The 19309-nt window shown below is 40.6% G+C and overlaps 3 protein-coding genes across 3 annotated transcripts; all 3 read right to left on the bottom strand.

The window, feature by feature from the left end:
* Positions 1 to 968: 968 nt before the first annotated feature.
* On the bottom strand, positions 969 to 5267 carry LOC121084318 (arylacetamide deacetylase-like 4). The gene is given in 6 exon segments (XM_040585673.1): positions 969 to 1789; positions 2817 to 2875; positions 3163 to 3202; positions 3205 to 3264; positions 3267 to 3569; positions 5099 to 5267. Coding segments are annotated over 6 exon segments (1452 nt in total).
* A 303-nt stretch (positions 5268 to 5570) lies between these two features.
* LOC121085555 (arylacetamide deacetylase-like 4) lies at positions 5571 to 10094 on the bottom strand. Its single transcript, XM_040588333.1, has 4 exons — positions 9918 to 10094; positions 7581 to 7797; positions 7117 to 7180; positions 5571 to 6345 (listed from the first exon to the last, which is right to left on the bottom strand). The coding sequence occupies exons 1-4, from the start codon at positions 10092 to 10094 to the stop codon at positions 5571 to 5573; spliced, it is 1233 nt and encodes a 410-aa protein (XP_040444267.1).
* Positions 10095 to 12335: 2241 nt separating this feature from the next.
* LOC121085830 (arylacetamide deacetylase-like 4) lies at positions 12336 to 16803 on the bottom strand. The gene is made up of 4 exons (XM_040588857.1): positions 16621 to 16803; positions 16023 to 16239; positions 13436 to 13499; positions 12336 to 13110 (listed from the first exon to the last, which is right to left on the bottom strand). The coding sequence occupies exons 1-4, from the start codon at positions 16801 to 16803 to the stop codon at positions 12336 to 12338; spliced, it is 1239 nt and encodes a 412-aa protein (XP_040444791.1).
* Between the last annotated feature and the right edge of the window lie 2506 nt (positions 16804 to 19309).

Raw genomic sequence — 19309 nt, 5'->3', positions numbered from 1 at the left:
CCTCTGTCTTGGGATCTTTTTTGGTTTTCCTTAGGGTTTTCATTTCTTCAGCTTGCTATTTTGAGTGTGCTCGCTGCTGGTCTTCCTTGCTTTCATCAGCAGGGTATAACAAAGCATCATGTCGAGGAATACACTGGCTTGTCATATAAAGAAAACACACAACGTGGAGAAACAGCACAAAATGAAAAAAAAAAAAAAGAATACTGGGGAACCACTCTGAAAGAACATGAAAGTGTTTTGTCTCTTTACCCTAAACCTTCCAGCAGACACAGGTCAAGAGCCCACTTGGCTAACCCTTGCTTTCTTCCTAAAAACTGACATGTTTCCTCTCAACCAGTATCTCAGATATGAGATATGCCCAGAGCTTAAGTGGACATAATGGAAACATCCCAAAATGAAACTGGCTTTTGTAGTGCTGCGATTATTTCAAAATCAGGGCAGCCCTTCCTTGCCTCCAGCAAGGTGTCCCCAATTAACTCGGGCCACCCACTGCCACACTCACAGATGCGGTTCTGCCATGCCCACTGAATAATGTCGAATTTTTCACACAGACCTTGACCGCTGCCTGTTTTTCCAGAGCTTTCCTCTAACTCTTCCCTCCTGCTCACCATGTAGCTAACTTGTACTTTCTACCTAAATAAAATCATGCTTTGGAGCCTATCAAATGGACATCACAAAGGTCCTGACTGTAATTCATGGGAGCTACTTAATCCAAATCATTCCACAGATGTTATTTACCTAGAAGTAAATAATCTGGTAAATAAATAAAAGGAATCAATCAAATGCTGATTTGAAAGACAAGGGATTGAAACACAGCATGTGGAAAATATTAAGACTGTAAAGACTGAACTAGTCTCACGAGGACAAAGACCAGTGCTCATTTCAAGTTCATGAATATTAAAATTGGTATTTGCATCACATTTTTGCTGACAAGTGCTACCTAAGGTTTGGGAGCCTAAATGGAGACATTAGTGTGAGAAGCATAAGGAAAATTGGTTTATAGGCCTTTTTAGGAATTTAACAGTTCTGTCCAATCCCCTTTTCCCAGCTGGAAATGAGAAACCACAATAATCATACAGGCTTATGATTCCGTGGAATCCATCCTTGAGGTGGTACCAGGTCACCTGAACACCGTTGTCCTCCAGTCTCTTCTTGTAAAGCAAGCCGTCATCCCTCAGCACATCATACTCGCAAGTCAAGATGAAAGACTCGGGCAGCTGGTGAACAACAGCATCTTCGGCCAACAGCGGGCACAGGTTTGGCTCACAGAATCTTTTCACTGTCTCATAAATTTCAGTTGTGCAGTCAAGTAGCACATGTGGTTTGTAGCCTCTGACCTTAAACTTTTCAGGGATGTTATCTGGACTCACCCACTTCCTGTAATTTAATTTAATATCTATAGGAATATGGGAACCCTCCAAGACCTCATCCAGATTTGATGCATTCCCATTTAGGTACTGTAACACATAGAAAGCGGCGCGTTCTCGGAATAAGGGAGGGACTCCGCGATTCTGCTGATAGGATGGTAAATTGAAGTCCAGTGCCTGAAGGCCCGGGTAGATCAAGATCTGAGCACGTAGTTTGGGGAGGTCTGATCTGCCTGCAAGGGTCTGGCTAACAGCAGCTGCTAGATTGCCCCCAGCACTGTCCCCGCAAACAATGATATTGCCAGGATCCACGTCATAGTGCTCGATATTCTTCATGAAGTGTATGGTGGCACTAAGACAGTCTTCATACGCAGCAGGGTATTTGTGTTCAGGGGCTAAATGATACCCGGTACACAGAAGGAGGCAACAAAAGAGAAGGAAGTGTCATAAGCTCAAATGCAAATTTCTTAACAGCACCTTTTTTTTTTGCCATGTTTGGAGTATTTTTCCTTCAGCAAAGAAACCCCCAGTGCCGTTATCTGCTAAACAGGTGTTTGTCCAGTGAGTTATCACAGATAAATGATAGCCAGCAGGATGAAGTTGCAAGGATGTAGCATAGCTGGGATTGTCTTCGTAGAACAGCACTAATCAGAACTTAAGTGATCCAAGTTCATTTTGCTCTTCTGGTATAGACTGCATCTGGCTTACAGATAAAGTAATTTAATCGATCTGCACCTCGCCTTTACTTAGGGTATTTTGCCTTGAGAATTTTTTTTACTCTATTTTTCTTTGTTTATTTAAATAATGGGACAGTTATAGTTTTCTGTATTATTAAAATACATTAGCATTTTCTTTACTGTTAGAAAGCTCCTTGGAGTTTAAAGGGCAATTACATCTACTTAAATGGATCACTGAATCATCACCTTCCAAGTTCGTTTATTAGTCAGTTCTCAACATGTTAGAAAACTCTTCTGGAAAACATTCCCTCTTCTCTGCGTGGTGCCAGCAGCACGCCGTGCTGGGAGGCATGCGACCATGCTGGGAGGCACATGGCCATGCTGGGAGGCACACGGGCCGTACTGGGAGGCACACGGGCCGTACTGGGAAGCACATGGGCTGTACTGGGAGGCACATGGGCTGTACTGGGAGGCACACAGCCATGCTGGGAGGCACACGGCCATGCTGGGAGGCACACGGCCGTGCTGGGAGGCACATGGCCGTGCTGGGAGGCACACGGGCCGTGCTGGGAGGCACATGGCCATGCTGGGAGGCACACGGGCCCCGCTCGGGGCTCACCCCGCCTCACCAGACTGGGGAGAGGCCATGAGCACTCCCTGAGGCGCTGCCAGGCCGCTGGGGTCTGGGCACACGGGGTGCTGAGGGGTGGCATTCCCACACCGTGCCCAGAAGTGCCCAGAAGCAAAAAGACGCTGGCCCGCAGGGTCGCACCGGCGTAGCTGTCCCGGCACAACCACCGCTGGCTCTCCGGCGGCGTGACGGCAGCCCCGCTCACGGGGACCCGCAGGAAAGCGGGGGCTGCGCGCTGCCGCCGGCTCCACAGGCAGCGGCCCTTTTCCCGCCCTTTTCCCGCCCCTCACAGCCGCCTCCCCTCGCCTCAGGCGGGCACCCGCGGCTCGCCGGCAGCGCCGAGCTGCCCGAACATGACGCGCAGGCTCCGCCAGATTTCGGTCCCGGGCCAGAATCATCCCCCTGTCTCCGGCAGGGACCGCGGCAGCGCCCGGCTGCGCTGCGGCAAGAGGCCGAGGCCCGGCCCGCCCAGCCGGTGCCGCTGGACAGCCGCCCGCCGCCGTGCAAGAAGATGGCGCCCGGGCGCAGCCGGCAGATGGCGCGCGGGGCCGGTGGAGCCGCACCGGGCCCCGGCCCCACGCTGCGGCCCCGGCCCCAGCTCCAGCTCCCGCCCGGCGCGCACGTAGCGGCTGAAGGCGATCCGGCTGCACACCCCCATCTTTTCCCAAATCTTCCCCTCTTCGAAAAGAGGGAAGAGAGCCCGGCCGAGCGGAGCGCGGCCTCCCCGCGGGCAGCAGCTGCAGCAGCCGGGCAGGTTGCCACGAAGGAGACCCTGCGCCTGCCACCCCCCGGCTGCTGCCAGGCCTGAGGGGGCACCTGGGCTTCGTGTCGGCGGGGCCCAGCCCGCCCCAGAGCCGCTGGCCTCCACCTTCACCCTTGGTGGCCGCCCCAGGGCTGGTCCTCACCGAGAGCTGGCCCAGGAGAAGATGGAGCTGAGGCGGTGCGCCCGGCCGAGCGGGGTGGCAGTGGCACCACGCGCCTGAGCAGGTAGGCCCACGTGTCCCACTCACGCTCTGTCAGGCAAAAATGGCTTACGGGAAAAAAAAAGGAGTTTCTGTCCCAGTGTCACCACATGCTAGGGTTTGTGCCAGCCTCCCACCACTGCCCACCTTGCCACTTGGGTGTCATTCCCCAGTGGTTTCCCCTGAGTCTCTGGTTTTATCTGCTTAAGAAGCACCTAGCTTTCCATCAGTATTACTGGAAAGCCCCAAGAATGGCCTAAAAATCATCATCTGTGCTGAGCTAAAATGGAAGCCAAAGCAATCTTGCTTTTTATAAATAATTAATTTAAACTTTATTAGGGAAACTGAGCTGATAAAGCTTGGGTTTTATGATTGGCTTAGTCCCTGTGTTGTAGGGAAAACCTGGCTGAAACTACTTGAGGCCTAACAGATTATTTTACAAAAATTGTTCTCTAAAGTCAGCTCCCCAAAAAAGGAAAGCCTTCTGGGTGTAGCCAGCATCTTATTTTATATTTACACATATAACCTTACAAAAAGAACACCTCAAACACATTTCTGGCAGAAATCATGAGAGCAACTCACCATAGCAGATGTACAAATCATAGAAGCAAGGACAATTCGAAGCTTTCCAGGGTGATTAACTCCAGGAGGGATGCTGAAGTTGGAGTACTCTGATTTAATTGTTTGCATAATTGCTAGGATGAATGAAGCAGTAAAAATCACCAGCAGTATCACCGGCAGTATATAAAACCCCACCATTTCACTTAACCAAAGGTGAGGTGTCTTTATGCCTATCTTTGATTTATCTTTCTCAGATAGTAGTAACAGATCTCTCAAGTGCCACACACTTTAAAGTCCTTGGAAATATTTGCAAGGTGCCCTCATGCATCACATTGGAGAAGAGTCAGAGGAGAATGTATTTAATTTCCTGTTTAGCTTTATATTAATTGTGGGATTGATACAGGGCCTGATATTCTGCATGCTATTATTGGATTGTGGATGATATGAAAGGCTGTTCAAAGAGAGATAGCTGTTAAGTACCGAATGACATTCCAGTTTATGATGGTCACTATTTACAAGGAAGACAACTAATGCGGAGGTTGTCTCTTACATCTGATCTGCAGCCACAACATATTGCTTCCTGTGTTGTGGACATTCTTTAAGTAGTTTAGAATATATAGTTTTAACAATGACATTTAGAAAAGAAAACAGGAGCTAACATGAAGGGAAAAAACCAAGCCAGCTAACATGTGCTCTAGAAAGGTAAATACATCAATCTTACTTTGTTGTTGAAGTATTTAAGTACAGGAACAAGTTTTTCAGCATACCTATGTGTTTCATAAACATAGAGAAACACAGCATTTCCTCCATTTTAATTTAAACAAAGCTGTTAATAGACTATCTCTGTTGGCGACAGTTGCAGTTTTGACTTCATTTATTTGAGTCTAAAATACCAGTTACCTAGCGCATAGAAATTTTCTGCAAGTTGGTGACTGGGAATCTTAGAATCAGGTGCTACGTGTAGCATATAGCATGGGCACTGCATTGTAGCATTGTAATACCAGTACATTGTAATACTTTCTCCTTCGCCAAAACGCACTTGGCCTCTAGGAAGAATGACACCATCCATTGTAATTGAATAAAACTGATCAGACTAGATGTTGATTTAAAATTTTACTGCATCTTTAATGTTTACTGGGAGAATGGCAAGTCTCTAGTACAAATAGATCATTAAAATAGGCAGACTGCACATGAAATACTTTAAACAGCGCTGAAAGAAACTTTCGCAGCGTTCTTGAAATACATTCTTCAGTGGTCACACTGACGTAATTGCTCATTAAGAAATTGTCCTATCTAAACCTCTTGTAGGGAATTTAGGAGATAAAAGACCACAGAAAATTGGCAGTTCTTACAGAAGAAAAGAAAATTGTTTCTATAAGCTTTTTAGAAAGTTCACAATATTGTCAAGACCCCTTTTCCCAGCTGGAAATGAAAACCAATCACTATTAAATGTATTTATGATTCCATGGAATCCATCCTCGAGGTGGTACCAGGTCACTTGAACACCGTTGTCCTCCAATCTCTTCTTGTAAAGCAAGCCGTCATCCCTCAGCACATCATACTCGCAAGTCAAGATGAAAGACTCGGGCAGCTGGTGAACAACAGCATCTTCGGCCAACAGCGGGCACAGGTTGGGCTCGCAGAATCTTTTCACTGTCTCATAAATTTCAGTTGTGCAGTCAAGTAGCACATGTGGTTTGTAGCCTCTGACCTTAAACTTTTCAGGGATGTTATCTGGACTCACCCACTTCCTGTAATTTAATTTAATATCTATAGGAATATGGGAACCCTCCAAGACCTCATCCAGATTTGATGCATTCCCATTTAGGTACTGTAACACATAGAAAGCGGCGCGTTCTCGGAATAAGAGAGGGACTCCGCGATTCTGCTGATAGGATGGTAAATTGAAGTCCAGTGCCTGAAGGCCCGGGTAGATCAAGATCTGAGCACGTAGTTTGGGGAGGTCTGATCTGCCTGCAAGGGTCTGGCTAACAGCAGCTGCTAGATTGCCCCCAGCACTGTCCCCGCAAACAATGATATTGCCAGGATCCACGTCATAGTGCTCGATATTCTTCATGAAGTGTATGGTGGCACTAAGACAGTCTTCATACGCAGCAGGGTATTTGTGTTCAGGGGCTAAACGATACCTGGTACACAGAAAGCGGCAACAAAAGTACGAGAAGGAAAGTGGGTTTAAAGATATTGCTGAAAATACTGGTTCCTACCACCAGCGATACCTAGATTCCTCAGAATTTCCCTTTCTCCACAGGCTGATCGTAAACAAACTGTGGCTAGTTCAGCCAGGTGGTGCAGATTAATTTGTTAGGATATCATCTGTTTAGGATGTTTCTCAGGTCTTTAAGAACACAAAAGTAACCACCCTCCAATTATGTCTGGGGTTTATTGACATTCATTTAGTCATTTTATGCTTTAGCTTTCCATGGGTTGGATACAAATGGAAGTGCTTCTGTTTTACGTCTTTATTACAGTGCAACTATATTCTCATAATCCAAATCCTTATGTCAGTACATCGATGATGATATTAGCTTGTCATTCATGTAGTGCCTCTGTTAGCATTAGGCAGAGTTCCCTTGAATAATGATTAAGTCAAATATATGGCTTACTATCTGTTTACTATCGATTTTGAGTTTGGAATTTGAAAACATTGATTCAAAACTTCATTTTCCCGCTAGATATCCCCAAGTATTATTTGTGATGTAGTCAAACAGTGAAAACTTAGCTTGAGTCAGCCTTCAGTGGCTCCAAACAAGAGCAGAGTGAATTTGTAAATTGCATGCTTGACAAGTCCTACAGAAACACTTACCTGAGAATGGTTGTTGCTGCACTCAGGGAAGCTCTAAGGTGATATGTACACTATGGGAAATAATCTCTAAAAAGCAATGTGAGGAAAGACTCACCCAACAGATACAACCACTGACTCGCTTTCTCTGGCAATACAGCGGCATAGCTTTTCATGAGTCTCTGAAAGAAACATATTTGGTGGGGTTTGGATTTGTTTAGTTTTGGTTTGTTTTTTTTCCCCAGAGTGTTAACATTATCTATTGCAGAGGTCAAAGAATTGCAAGAAGAATACACTATTTTTCCTTGCTACATAGCTCTTCAGATCTTTTGTACCCCCTCATCTTCCTATTTCAATATTTGCTTACTGTATTTTTTCCTCTTATACCTCGTTGTCCTTGTCTTTTAAGAAAAACAATGCACAGCAGATGCTTTCCTCTAACAGCAGTGCTTGGGAAAGTGCATCTGTGGTTATACTTGAATGTCATAACTGCTACAGGTCAGGTGACAATCAACTTAACCATTTATGAAGAAAATACTTCTTTAGCTAAATTACAATATTTTTTTCTGTTAGATATCTTACCAAGACTTCCAAATACCCATCCTCCTCCATGGAAAAACACAACTCCTCTCCTTTGGCTGGCAGATGGATCCTTAGGCTGATAAATCCTTACAGGCACTTTCTCAAACCACAGGTCCTTGATGAAGAGCTTTGAGTCCATTCCCAGAGTCTTTCTTTCTTGTGTGTACCGGACAAATGTAACCTGACTGCAGATGCCAATATTCTCCAAAATCTTTCCCTGTTTAAATGCAAAGAGAATAGGGAGTTCACTAAGAGATTCTGTATTTTCCAAGGTAAAGGAACTGTATGGGCAGTATACTCATGATGTCTAAGTCGTATCGTTTAGGGCAATCATAAAATATTTGAGTAGTTGTACAAGTGTAGTACAACTGCACAACTAACAGTAGCATCATGAGAGGTCACATGAACAGCAGTGCTCACCAAAGAACATAATCCCAAAACAACACAGCATTAACAAAGACTGGTGAAATATATTCATTTGCTTTCTCAGCAGGTCCTTTACTTAACATTGAAAACAAGTTTGATTTTCACTGGTTATTCTGTCCTTGCCCCTGAGAAGATGTGAAAACATTGGGAAAGTTGATAGTTCTGGTGCTGATTTTCATTATTTGGATACTTGCCCAAAGCAGAGTTGACTAACTTGAGAATATATTGGATAATTGCTTTTTGATTGGTCTCAGAAATGTTCACTGATGTGTACAATACAATGAAAGATCCTGAGATATTTAGTAGGACCAAACTTCTGATCTTTACGTATGCTGATGTGATATTCATGCCAGGCACCAGAAGATGAAAAAAATATAAATGAGAGCTACTGGTCCAACATAAGTTTGCAAAAATAAGAAAAAAAGGCATAACTCTGTTTTGAAATACATTATTTAGTCATGCCAAACCAGTACTTTGGTCCTTATGAAGATTTGGATCAAGCTGTTAATATTCAATATTTTGTTATGAATGTTTCCATCTGTATGGATTGTCAGTGCGGTGTTATGATTCTCGATATATTTACCTATGAAAGATCTTTTCTTCAGTGACTCCAGCTATTTGTAATGTTCTCCATAACAGATTTTGAAGCTGAAGAAATTAATACATTTTGCAACCTACTGATTTTAATTCATTATAGAAACTAATCTTAGTGTCTCTGATTTTTATAAAGTTATTTATTCTTTTGGATGTGCTATTTTCCAAGCAGAAATGGAACAACTCCAAAGAATATTCTCACCTTTACATTCAACTTGTTTGGTCTCTTTCATCCTGTATTGTTTACATTGCTGCATACAGTTCTGGTTTATGGTGTTAATGGGCAGTGTGTAGATGATAAAAAGAGAACTGGCTTTTCTGGCTGCTTGAGTGAAGTAATCTCTTTCTAACTGCAACTTGTGTGCAGCCAAAGCATGTGAATATGTATCTAGAATTCTTTACTGTGGTCCACTATAATCTAGAGTATTTCTGACAATTATTCCCCCCCAGCCCCATTTTAAATAGTTTTTCTCTCTTGGAGGTGTTTAAGTAAATTATTAAATATATGCACAATTTCTGCCATCTCATATATTTCTAACAACTTCTGTCATCACAGCATCTGTGTGTCTATCATTACATGGAAATAGGCTGATTCAGCGAGATCCTGTGTCAGCAGAGATCACCAGAAGTTGAGTGCTGGTAAGAGCTTCAGCTCCTGTGGGCTGGTTAGCTTCCCAGTCTTTTACCTGCCAGTTCATCTGAAGAAGTTGGGCTGGCCAGAACCCCCCATTCCCATCAGAGAAGCCTGCTTAGTTGCTGCAGAAGTTATAAATATGTGTTCAAGGGAGATGGAATTCTTTCAGCTCCTCTTGAGCAACATTACCTAACTTTGTCACTTGTGTGACAAAAACTCCCCCTTCCCAAAACCAGTTTTGAAATGTTCAGTTTCCAATTTTATCTTCAAAATAAACACTTAACTCCTCATACCCAGATCCAAGAAGAGCTAGAAAGCATGACCCAAAAACATCTGATATACGGAATGGAAATATAAATGATCCAACATATGTAAGTGTTCTTAATTAAATTATTGCTAGGTTAGTACAATTAATTGCAGAAGCACAGTCAGACTTTCAAATGCTTGTGTTAGGCGGCATTTATATACTGCCTAATGTAAGAGCTAGGCAGGACTGTAGTAATGCACTGTAGCATAAAAAATCTGGTAAAGGTTTCTTTAGAAAAAACGAACATGTAGCACGACAGCAATGTCCTGCTCTCCTCCCTGAAAATTAATTCCAAGTAGGGTTCTAGCGTTGCATTAAGTTTAAAATCTATAGGTTTAACCATTCTTCCCCCAGAAATCACACCAGGTTAACTTACCACCACGGCTCTGCTTATTAAAATTACATGAATGATTCGGAGCTTTACAGGCTGGTTCACTCCAGGAGGAATTTCTGAGTTGGAGATATCAAAATTAATTGCCCCTATGACCAATAATATGAATCCAGCAACAAAAACTGCTAAGAATAACACCAGCAGTGTGTATACAACTGCCATTTTGCCAAGCAGCAAAGTGATCTGAAATGCCTTTGATTTGACTTTCCCAGATACCTTCGGTTTGTTACTTCCTGATTCTTTGTTTGTCATAAGGTTGCTCTAGTAAAAACCTTTCTCCTGCCTTTTACAAATACATTAGTAGGTCTCTTTCCCTCTCCCACTTTCTTCCCCTGTGCTGCCTTTATTTCACAAAAAATAAGTTGGTTAAAGCCCTGAACTAATTTAAAGATCTATGCCAGCATCATTTTGGAATTTTTGCAAGAAACCAGTCCTTAGCTGGTTATTAAGCATTAATATTACATTAGTTAGAGGTGGAAGATGGACACAGGGCATTTGTGTGCTTTGAGTCTGTGACACTAAACCCCACTATTCTGAAGAAGAGTCTCTCTAGGATTTTGCAGAGATATGCTTATGATGATTCTGACTCTAAAGGGCCAAATGGATTGTCACCAATGTTTTTTGGAAAAGTGTGCTTATAAAATGATGCCATTATCTCAATCTCAGGTTTTATTAGTTTTTGTCTTTTCTTCTAAAAGAAGAACATGGTTAGAAAAACCCACAGGAGGCTGAGTTTAGATTCATGATCAGGTTACCTCCTATCAGGTGAGTTTCAGTAACTCTCAGTGTGCAATAGGTACAGCATAAAATGGCTTAAGGTAATCAGCAATTAAAAAGTTCGAGTCAAACTGCTTTATCTTGCTCTTGCTGTAGAATGGGATTGTGCTAATGTAGAGTGCTGTGATGTAAATGAAGCTTGAGATACTAATTGTGAATCTGAGTCTGCAACTCTTCAGATAACTAGGATATCAGAACATTCTTGAAATTGCAAATTCCCCGGGGAAATGAAAGAAATAAAAATCTAATTTCAATAATCAGCCATGTTATAATGTAACTTTTTTATTTTAAGTGAAATTGTAAGTGATAGGAGGAAAGTACCGTGCCATTTTAGTTAGAAAACTTCATAGAAAATTAAATTTCATTATTTTTTCCAGTGAGAAGTTGAGTATTTTTAATAGGGCACATGGTCATTGTAAAATATTCTGAAATAGAAGGAAATGGTTTGTTTAAAATGGCAAAAGTCCAGATTAAAAAAAAAAAAAAAGCCCACCCAGTGGTGTTGCTGGACTTTCAGTTTGTGTTATGGTTCCACAGTTGTGTGATCATATACAATAGTCTTGGATAGTCCAGTAGTCTGGTAAATGAATTACTGTGCACAGCACAGGTTTGACAAGGTAGAATTAGCAAGACTGTGGTCTCTATCTGCCAGTGTTGCATGGTTCCTTTCACCATGAGGTGTTTGTTCAGGTTCATCACTGAGTATGTGTTTAGCAAATGTAACTTGCTCTCGTAACAAATATTTGAAGAGCTAGTTTGTTGGTTTTTTTTGTTGTTGTTCTTGAAAGCATCACAAAATTGCCATAGCATTACAGTGGTAAGATAATATAATGTTGTGCTCCTCTGCCTTCTTACATCTGTGATCTTCAGAACTTTTTCAACAAATGTAGCGTAACAGATAGTCTTGAGCATGAGACAATCTTGAAGGAAAGAGTACAAAAAGGAAAAGAAGTCTCACCTCTACACTTCCCTAACATGTAGACACTCATTAAAGTTTAGGGATTCTAGTTTAAGAATCAAGTTCCAAAATGAAATGTTGTTTCTCAGATTCCAAACAAAGTAAAACACATACTAGTTCCAGTTTAGAACTTCCGCCTGGGACAGAAGCCTTTCTTTTGAAAGTCTTTGTGCAAACTAACCCTAAAAATCAAAATGTATAGCTGCAATTTCACTATTGGACATAAGACTTGATAGAACCCGAGTCATTGGGCTCTCCATCTGATAGTGTAAACACCTCCTGTCTCTCACCAAATGGACCAAAGTAGACCCTGCTTGTTGTCTTCAGCATTTATGGGCCGTCAAAGAATCTTCAGGGAGGGGTGTTCTTGCTGCTTGCCTTGAATGTGTGCCAGCCATGCAAAGATACTGGGATTGCTAGAGTTAAAGTGAAAGAGTATGTTCCAAGTGGCTTGGGTTTGCATCTTGGATCTCATTGGTGTGCTTTTATAATAATGTTTTCTAGAATGGTGGTGCTTTAAATAATCTTAACATTTATTTAGAGAGTCACTATAGAAGCAGAAATAAGAAAGTAAAAAATGCGATCTAAATCCAAAACATTAATCAAAAGTGTTAACATTCTTTGCCAAGAATAATGCAAGACTTGCATCTTTATTCTGAAAAATACTTTTATAAACTGTTTATATACTTCACAGTACTATCCATTATCTTTTTTCCAGATAAAAAGGAAAAAATCCCGTAGCCAAAAAAGGCTAAAATTCCATGGAACCCACTTTCACAATGATACCAGGTCACTTGAACACCATTGTCCTCTAATCGCTTCTTGTATAATAGTCCGTCATCCCTCAGTACATCAAACTCACAGGTCACAATGTAGGATTCAGGGAGCTGGCAAATTATGGAGTCTTCAGCTAAAAGTGGGGAAAATGTTATTGCTAAAAGTTCTTTGACTGCTTCATGGACTTCAGGTTTGTATGAAGTGGATTTCTGTGGTACATAGCCTCTAATCTTAAATTCATCAGGAATAATGTCAGCACTTATCCATTTTTTATACTTCCGTTTCATACTCTCAGGAACATGGCAGTTTTGTAGGACATCTTCCAAAACTGATGGTTCTTTATTAAGATAACGAAAACAGAAGTAGATAACTAGCCTCCGAAACAACATGGGGACTGAAGCATTCTGCTGATAGGAAGGCAAATGAAAATCTAGCCCCTGTAGTCCGGGATAGAGTAAGACTTGAGCACGTACTTTTGGGAGATCTTTTTTATTCAGCAGTATTTGGCAAATAACCGTAGCAAAATTAGCTCCACAGCTGTCACCACTAATGATGATGAGAGCAGGATCCACATGATACTCTTCTAAATTCCTCATAAAGTATAAGGTGGCATTGAGACAATCAAAATATTGCCCTGGGTATGGGTGTTCAGGAGCCAAACGATAACTGAAATGTCAACAGTATTGTGGTTATTGTCAAAGTAATTATAAAAATCTAACTTGTGTTGTTCATGGTTGACTGGTATGATAGTTATGTAGGCCTTTTTTCCTAATTTTTAAAGATTGTATTTGGTTTTAACTAGTGTAGATTGGAAAGAAAAACTAATGGTATTAGAATACTTTGCCTATAAGCACACTTCTAAATTAAACAAAAGGCTAAAGCAAAAAATAGGCAGCCCAATCTAAAAAAAGTATTTTCAGCAGATTTTTCAGAAGTGTTTCAACACTGAACTGTATTACCACAAATACTTCTATGTAAAAGTAGCACTTACCCAACAGACGCAACCACCGAGTTGCATTTTTTGGCAATATATCGGCATATTCTTTCAAAAGCTCCTAAAGAGAAAGTTTAATAGAAATCATGTTTTAAAAATCAAATATCCTTTTGAAATGAAAATATAGATAGATCCCTGAACCTATGCTTTGTGGAAGGCACTGCAACATGAGACCGATGAGTAACTTGTGTTACGCAATGCAGTCTTTACATGTTAACACATTCTCTGGTTATTGGTCAATGGCTGTTAGGGCATAAGCATGTAAGAATGGTAATACTAGGAAAAAACAGAAGTCTGTCTAGGCTGGTATTGCACCTCAGCTGGTAGTCAGCAAAAGATGGCTAAGGAGAAGCATAAGCTGAGGACAAGCATGTAGTAATAAGAAGCATACAAAAAGTTGAGGCTCAGAGAACTCCTTTGAGACAGAAACCCTGTCTTTATATTTAATGCCATTGATTAATATTTCTTCCCTGAATTATTCAAACCACTTCTCAAAGCCATGATTTTAACATTAACAACTTTATGCATTGAAAATGTCTATAGCTTGCTTACAAACATGTAAAGAACCATTTCTGTTTGCTCATTTTGTACCTGGCATTCACTACTTCTATTTGGTGACATACCATCACCTCAGTCTCCTTTATTCATGTATTTGCTGACTCATTTAAAAAAATTTAAATTCATTTGTGAAGCATGGCTGCCATTCATAGGGATTTTAAGGAGTAAGTCATGTTTATATGCCCAATGATCCTGTTCATTGTAGCTTCTGCTAACTTGCTAGTTGCAGACTTCAGGCTTACTAGTATGTAGATTCCCCAAGTCCCTTTAAAAGCTTGTCCTTATGTTGCTTTCCTGTTACCAAGTACGATCGGGAATTCAAACGGAAGGTCACATGATACAGTCAGTGTATCGGTATGGGTATTATATTAATCCATGGCATATGATACAGCTCCCTCAGTGTCCTGATTGTGCAACAGCAATTGTGTTGTGAACAACAAATACAACTATGCAACTTTGTGGTGTGTTTTTTAATTCCAGCAATGGCAATTTACCTTTCACTTGATTGGAAGAGGCTTATCTCTTGAGTCCACCCAAACTAGCTCTAGAACTGGAAGCATCACAGCTGGTGTCAGCCTAACACTCCACCCAGATTAACATGCTCTGCAGTGAAACAAGGGTAGATTATTTCTGCCACAGTGCAGAATGGAACCTCAGTTACTAGAGGTTACATTATTGTTTCTGCATGATGCTCAATGAAGCTAGGGAGACTCTAACTCATTTGCAGGTAACTGAAGTCTGGCTAATGTAGTGCTAGTGGAGACTTACCCTTTGAAACAGTAAAGGTTTCAAACCCCACAAACTTCCCTGTCTGACCCCTGGAATGAAGCCTGGGTTTCCGTGTTAGGTGCCCTGGCTTCCAGACAACTCACACATAGACTTGGTTGCTCAGAAAAAGATTCAGAATGATTAGGAGGCTGAGCCAGCAGCTACTGAGGCAATCAAAGGGTTGTCTCCCTTTCTGAAAAAGAAATAAAGCATTCTGTGCAGTGTTATCACAAGGATCAAACTCTCCCAGACTGCTTCTATTTTTAATGCTCATTTATTATTTATATTTCCCTTCATTTTCATTCCTTGTTTGCATGAATGGGAATATATGTACAGATTAGGTTTTTAATGTATTCTTTAAATTCTATTTTGGACCATGTTATATCTTTTAGACTTCCTTTGATGCATGGACTGCAAGTTGAGAAACACTGACTTTTGTAGTGTTTCTACACAAAAGTTGAGTGCTGAGCGCAGAAGTATATCTTAAATTCTGTACCTTGAGGCCCTACCCAAGCTTACAGGAAATACTTCAGTCCAATTGAGATCCAAAACTAAAAATTTCTCCTTGAGAAGTAAGCAAAGCATTGTTCCAAAGAAGGAAGCCAGAATATACTCTTTTTAGCAACAGCATTGCCATTTTCATGATACTGTAATTATTCCAGAAAGTAGATCTAGGCTGGGTTCCATATCAACCTAAAAGGATTTTAAGGTACATTTTCAAAAAAGATGGAGTACAGAGAATGAGAGAAGAGCCATAGATTCCAACTCTTACTCCAGGACTGTTGCTGTATCTTATTTTTAGCTAGCCATTAGTTAAGGTACAAGAACATCCTGTGAGCTGATCTTCCCTCACAGTGACCTAAGCATACGTGTTTTGTTTTAATGGTGTCTCTTTCTCGGCCCCAGCAAACTGAATCTTTCTCAGAACAGCTTCAACAGGAGGAGCAGAGTCCCTTTGCTGTTAGCTGACAGCTGATTGAGGGGTTTCTGAATCACAGTTCTGGAGTTAGAAGCCTCAGGTCTGCTAAGAGCTGCTTTCATCAACTTTGCCTGTAGCCCAGAGGAAGCAGAAATGTGATTACCTGGACTGTGCACTAGACTATTAATTCCACAAGGTGTTCTGCATTTGTATTGGGACTGATTACAAAGGCTATCGTCATTAGAAAGGACAGGTGAGATACTGACTGACACATGTCTGAAGGTAAAAGTGTAAAAGGTTTGGATTTGATTTTAAAAACAAAACTTGCTGATTTCTTACTAATGCTCCCAAATGTGCCAGCGCCTCCATGAAAATACAGTATTCCTCTTCTTTTGCCAGTAGGTGGCCATTTAGGCTGATAAATCCTCAATGGTACCTCATCTGCTTTGACATCTTTGATAAGAAGTTTTGAATCTCTCCATGGTGGTATTCCATCTAGCATAACTCGCAATAAGCTTAAATCACTGCAGATCCCTAGCTTCTCCAAAATCTTTCCCTGTGGAAAATAAAGAATTTGGAAGAAGAAGAGTAATGTAGGCTTGCTTCTGAATAGATAGCATTATTAAATATACATGCAGTTTAATAGGTACAGAATACATGCAGTTATTTTTTAATTCTCGTGTGAAAGTTTTCCAATGTATAGTGGCTGTAGTTTGACAGATGCACTGAAAAATCTAAATAAGCTTTTAAGATCAGTCGTATCAGTTTTATGAGTTAATTTAACATGATGTGGTTCATATAGCAATGCTTACAGGCTTCAGGAGAGTGAATTGCTTCTTCTTGTCTTTTTTTTTTTTTCTTAAGTCATTGTCTTCCTGCTCCCAAATATCCTACCAAAATAAAAGTGAAAACCCCAGTTATAAGAAAGTTAACTTACCAAGACCATGGTTGTAAGCAACAATGAATGGAAAAACCGAAGCTTTAGAGGTTGGTCAATTCCAGGTGGCAGTTCTGAATTGAAAAAATCATAAAACAACCCGCCCAAAACCAGTGCTGGTATTATAACAGGAGAAATTAAACCCATTCCTATTATTGCTAAAATTGTATAAACCAATGCCATTTCACTTCGACAGAAGTGAACGCTTAAAAAACCTATGCTGTCTTAAGCCTTGTTTTCAAGTGTTTCTGAGGTGTCTTCACAGGAGACTAAGCACTCAATTCATAAGCAGAATAAAAAGTTTATTAATGTTGCAATACCATAATTTTCTCCACCCTTCTTTTGTTAATGATATTACCGACAACACTTCCTTATACTAAAATAAAGGCAGGGGGAAGCTTCAACCCTTTACAAAAGGTGGAATTCAAAGTAAGTGGAATTGATTTGTATCATGAGTTCTTCACTAACGATGAGAAATTATTATTATTCAGAGGGGCCCTTAACTGAAGATTGTCTGTGTTTGGTTCATTGTGGGTTCATTATGGATGGACATTCCTGTTGTAGTGTTAAATTTTAGTGATGTGGGGCTACTTGCAGTTGTCATCAAGGTATATACCTCTCTGAGAAGAAAAATACTCAAATCCACGTGTTTTTGATAAACTTTGTTTCATAGTGGAATGCACAGAGACATTAATTCTTTAATTTTGGTTTAAATAAGAGTACATTTACTCGGTGTATAACCTGTGATATGCTCTGTCAGACAGATTTGCTCTGTTTATGTGATGTATGTCTACATTACTTCAGCTGTGCAAGATAGATGTTTTACGCATAGATACCGCTCTTCACATCGGAGTAGGAATACAAGTAAAATCAGTGCTAGACAGTGCAAGTCTTAATGTACATTAAAGTCTCTCCAGATACATGGTGGTGTGTTTGTAGATTTAAGTCATTGTTGTTTCTGGTAAAAGCTTTTCACTAATTAAACTCTCAGAATTTTATTTTCATTGTAATTCTTGTTTGTAGTTCAATGTACAGGCATTAGGTATACATGTATATTAGAGAGGAATGATTAAAGTTGGTGGCAGTTGTTTGGTGAAATAATTTTTCTGGTTTGTATTCTTCTTAGCAGAATGTCATTTCCACACAATTTTGAAGTTACAGCTCCCAAACTTTTTCCTCTCCTGGCTTTTAAAGTGAAATTCCAGTCTGAAAACTGAATCAGTCCTTAGCTTCATTAGCACAGTATTTAAAGCAGAGCAAAAATTTTTACACAATTGTAGCTTGTGGAGACAAGAATGTGTGGGATAAAGCAACCAATTTGCACCAACATTTGTGAAATGGGCAGATCGTGGGCTGTTCACAGTAAGAGCTTTGCCTTGGCTGGGGTTGGCTGTCCCTTACATGGAGCATAAATCTAGCGATATAGTTCCTTACAAATGTCAGACTAGTGCTGAAGCCAAACCCAGACTGTGGTCAACGCTCATTCTGTCCTAAGCTTATCAACATATATCTGCAGGGCTTTTTCTGCAACACAGTAGGGTCATCCTGTGGATGGTTTTGGTTATTAGTTCTATAAATAGTTTCTCTGTAGTGTGATATTATAGCACAGTCTGTGGGGTTTTTATTGAGTATTGTTTTGCCGTATTTTCCCAGCAAAACAGCAGAACACCACAGTTGTTATTAAGTGCTTATTTCCGATGTCTGTGCCGTCAATCCAAATATCCTGAAATAAGTTAACACATGGAGATCAGCTTTGAATATTGTGTTTCAGCATTCTTGATAGTTTCTTATGTTTGAATCCTCAGAGGAGGAAAATTCTGTGCTTTCAGAAGAACCTGTAAACAAGAATAGTAAACTCATAAAGGCACTTAACAACTGCAGTGGCAGTAAATGAAACTTTTAAGAGCAACCAATAACAATTAAATACCCGACACTTGGAATAAATCAGTTCAGATTGAAAACTTAATACCAAAGAGGACATGTATGTCTGCTGTAGCTGTATAAGCTTTGCTGACACTGCACTGGCAGGAGGCTTTTCTTCACAGTATTCAGTGAGTCAATAATTAAACGTCTTTCATCAAAACCAAAACACCTCACAGATGCCATCTCTGTTTTGAAACTTTGATGGGTCTGATAGAGTGGAAGGAATATTTCTTTACTGTCTTTTTTATTTAAAGAATTAATTAAAAAAGGAACAGTCTGGGGTTTTTGGTTTCTGTTTGTTTGTGTTTTGATGTTATGCCCTGGCAGTTGTCTTCAGTAAGAACCTTGTACAGTCATGACAGCCTGAACAAAAATCTTTCAGTTATGCATTATAGCCCTTCTGTTGTTAAAGAAATCTTGGTTAAGTAATGTTTCAGAATAGTATCTTAATATTTTACTCTTGAGCTCTTAATATCTTAATATTTTACTCTTAAAGCATACTCAGAGTATGCTTAGTTAGAGCATATTCTAACTGTATGCTATGTCAGCACCTCAGTCCTTTTACAACAGTTTTCATGTTTTTCCAGAATCAAGCAAATCCCAATGTCTTTGAGCTACTCTGTCCTTCTTGGGATGCTCATATTCACAACTGTTTCATGATACTTGGTGTGTCATATTCAAAAATGCTCAAGTGACTCAAATAATCCTGTTGCTGCATGTCACTTTACTACTAATGCTTGTTCAGAGGTGCTTCAGATATTTTCAG

This window comes from Falco naumanni, chromosome 3, assembly GCF_017639655.2.
Source record: "Falco naumanni isolate bFalNau1 chromosome 3, bFalNau1.pat, whole genome shotgun sequence".
Taxonomy (NCBI): domain Eukaryota; kingdom Metazoa; phylum Chordata; class Aves; order Falconiformes; family Falconidae; genus Falco; species Falco naumanni.
Note: the sequence above shows the minus strand (reverse complement) of the source record. Positions and strands in the feature narration are given on the sequence as shown.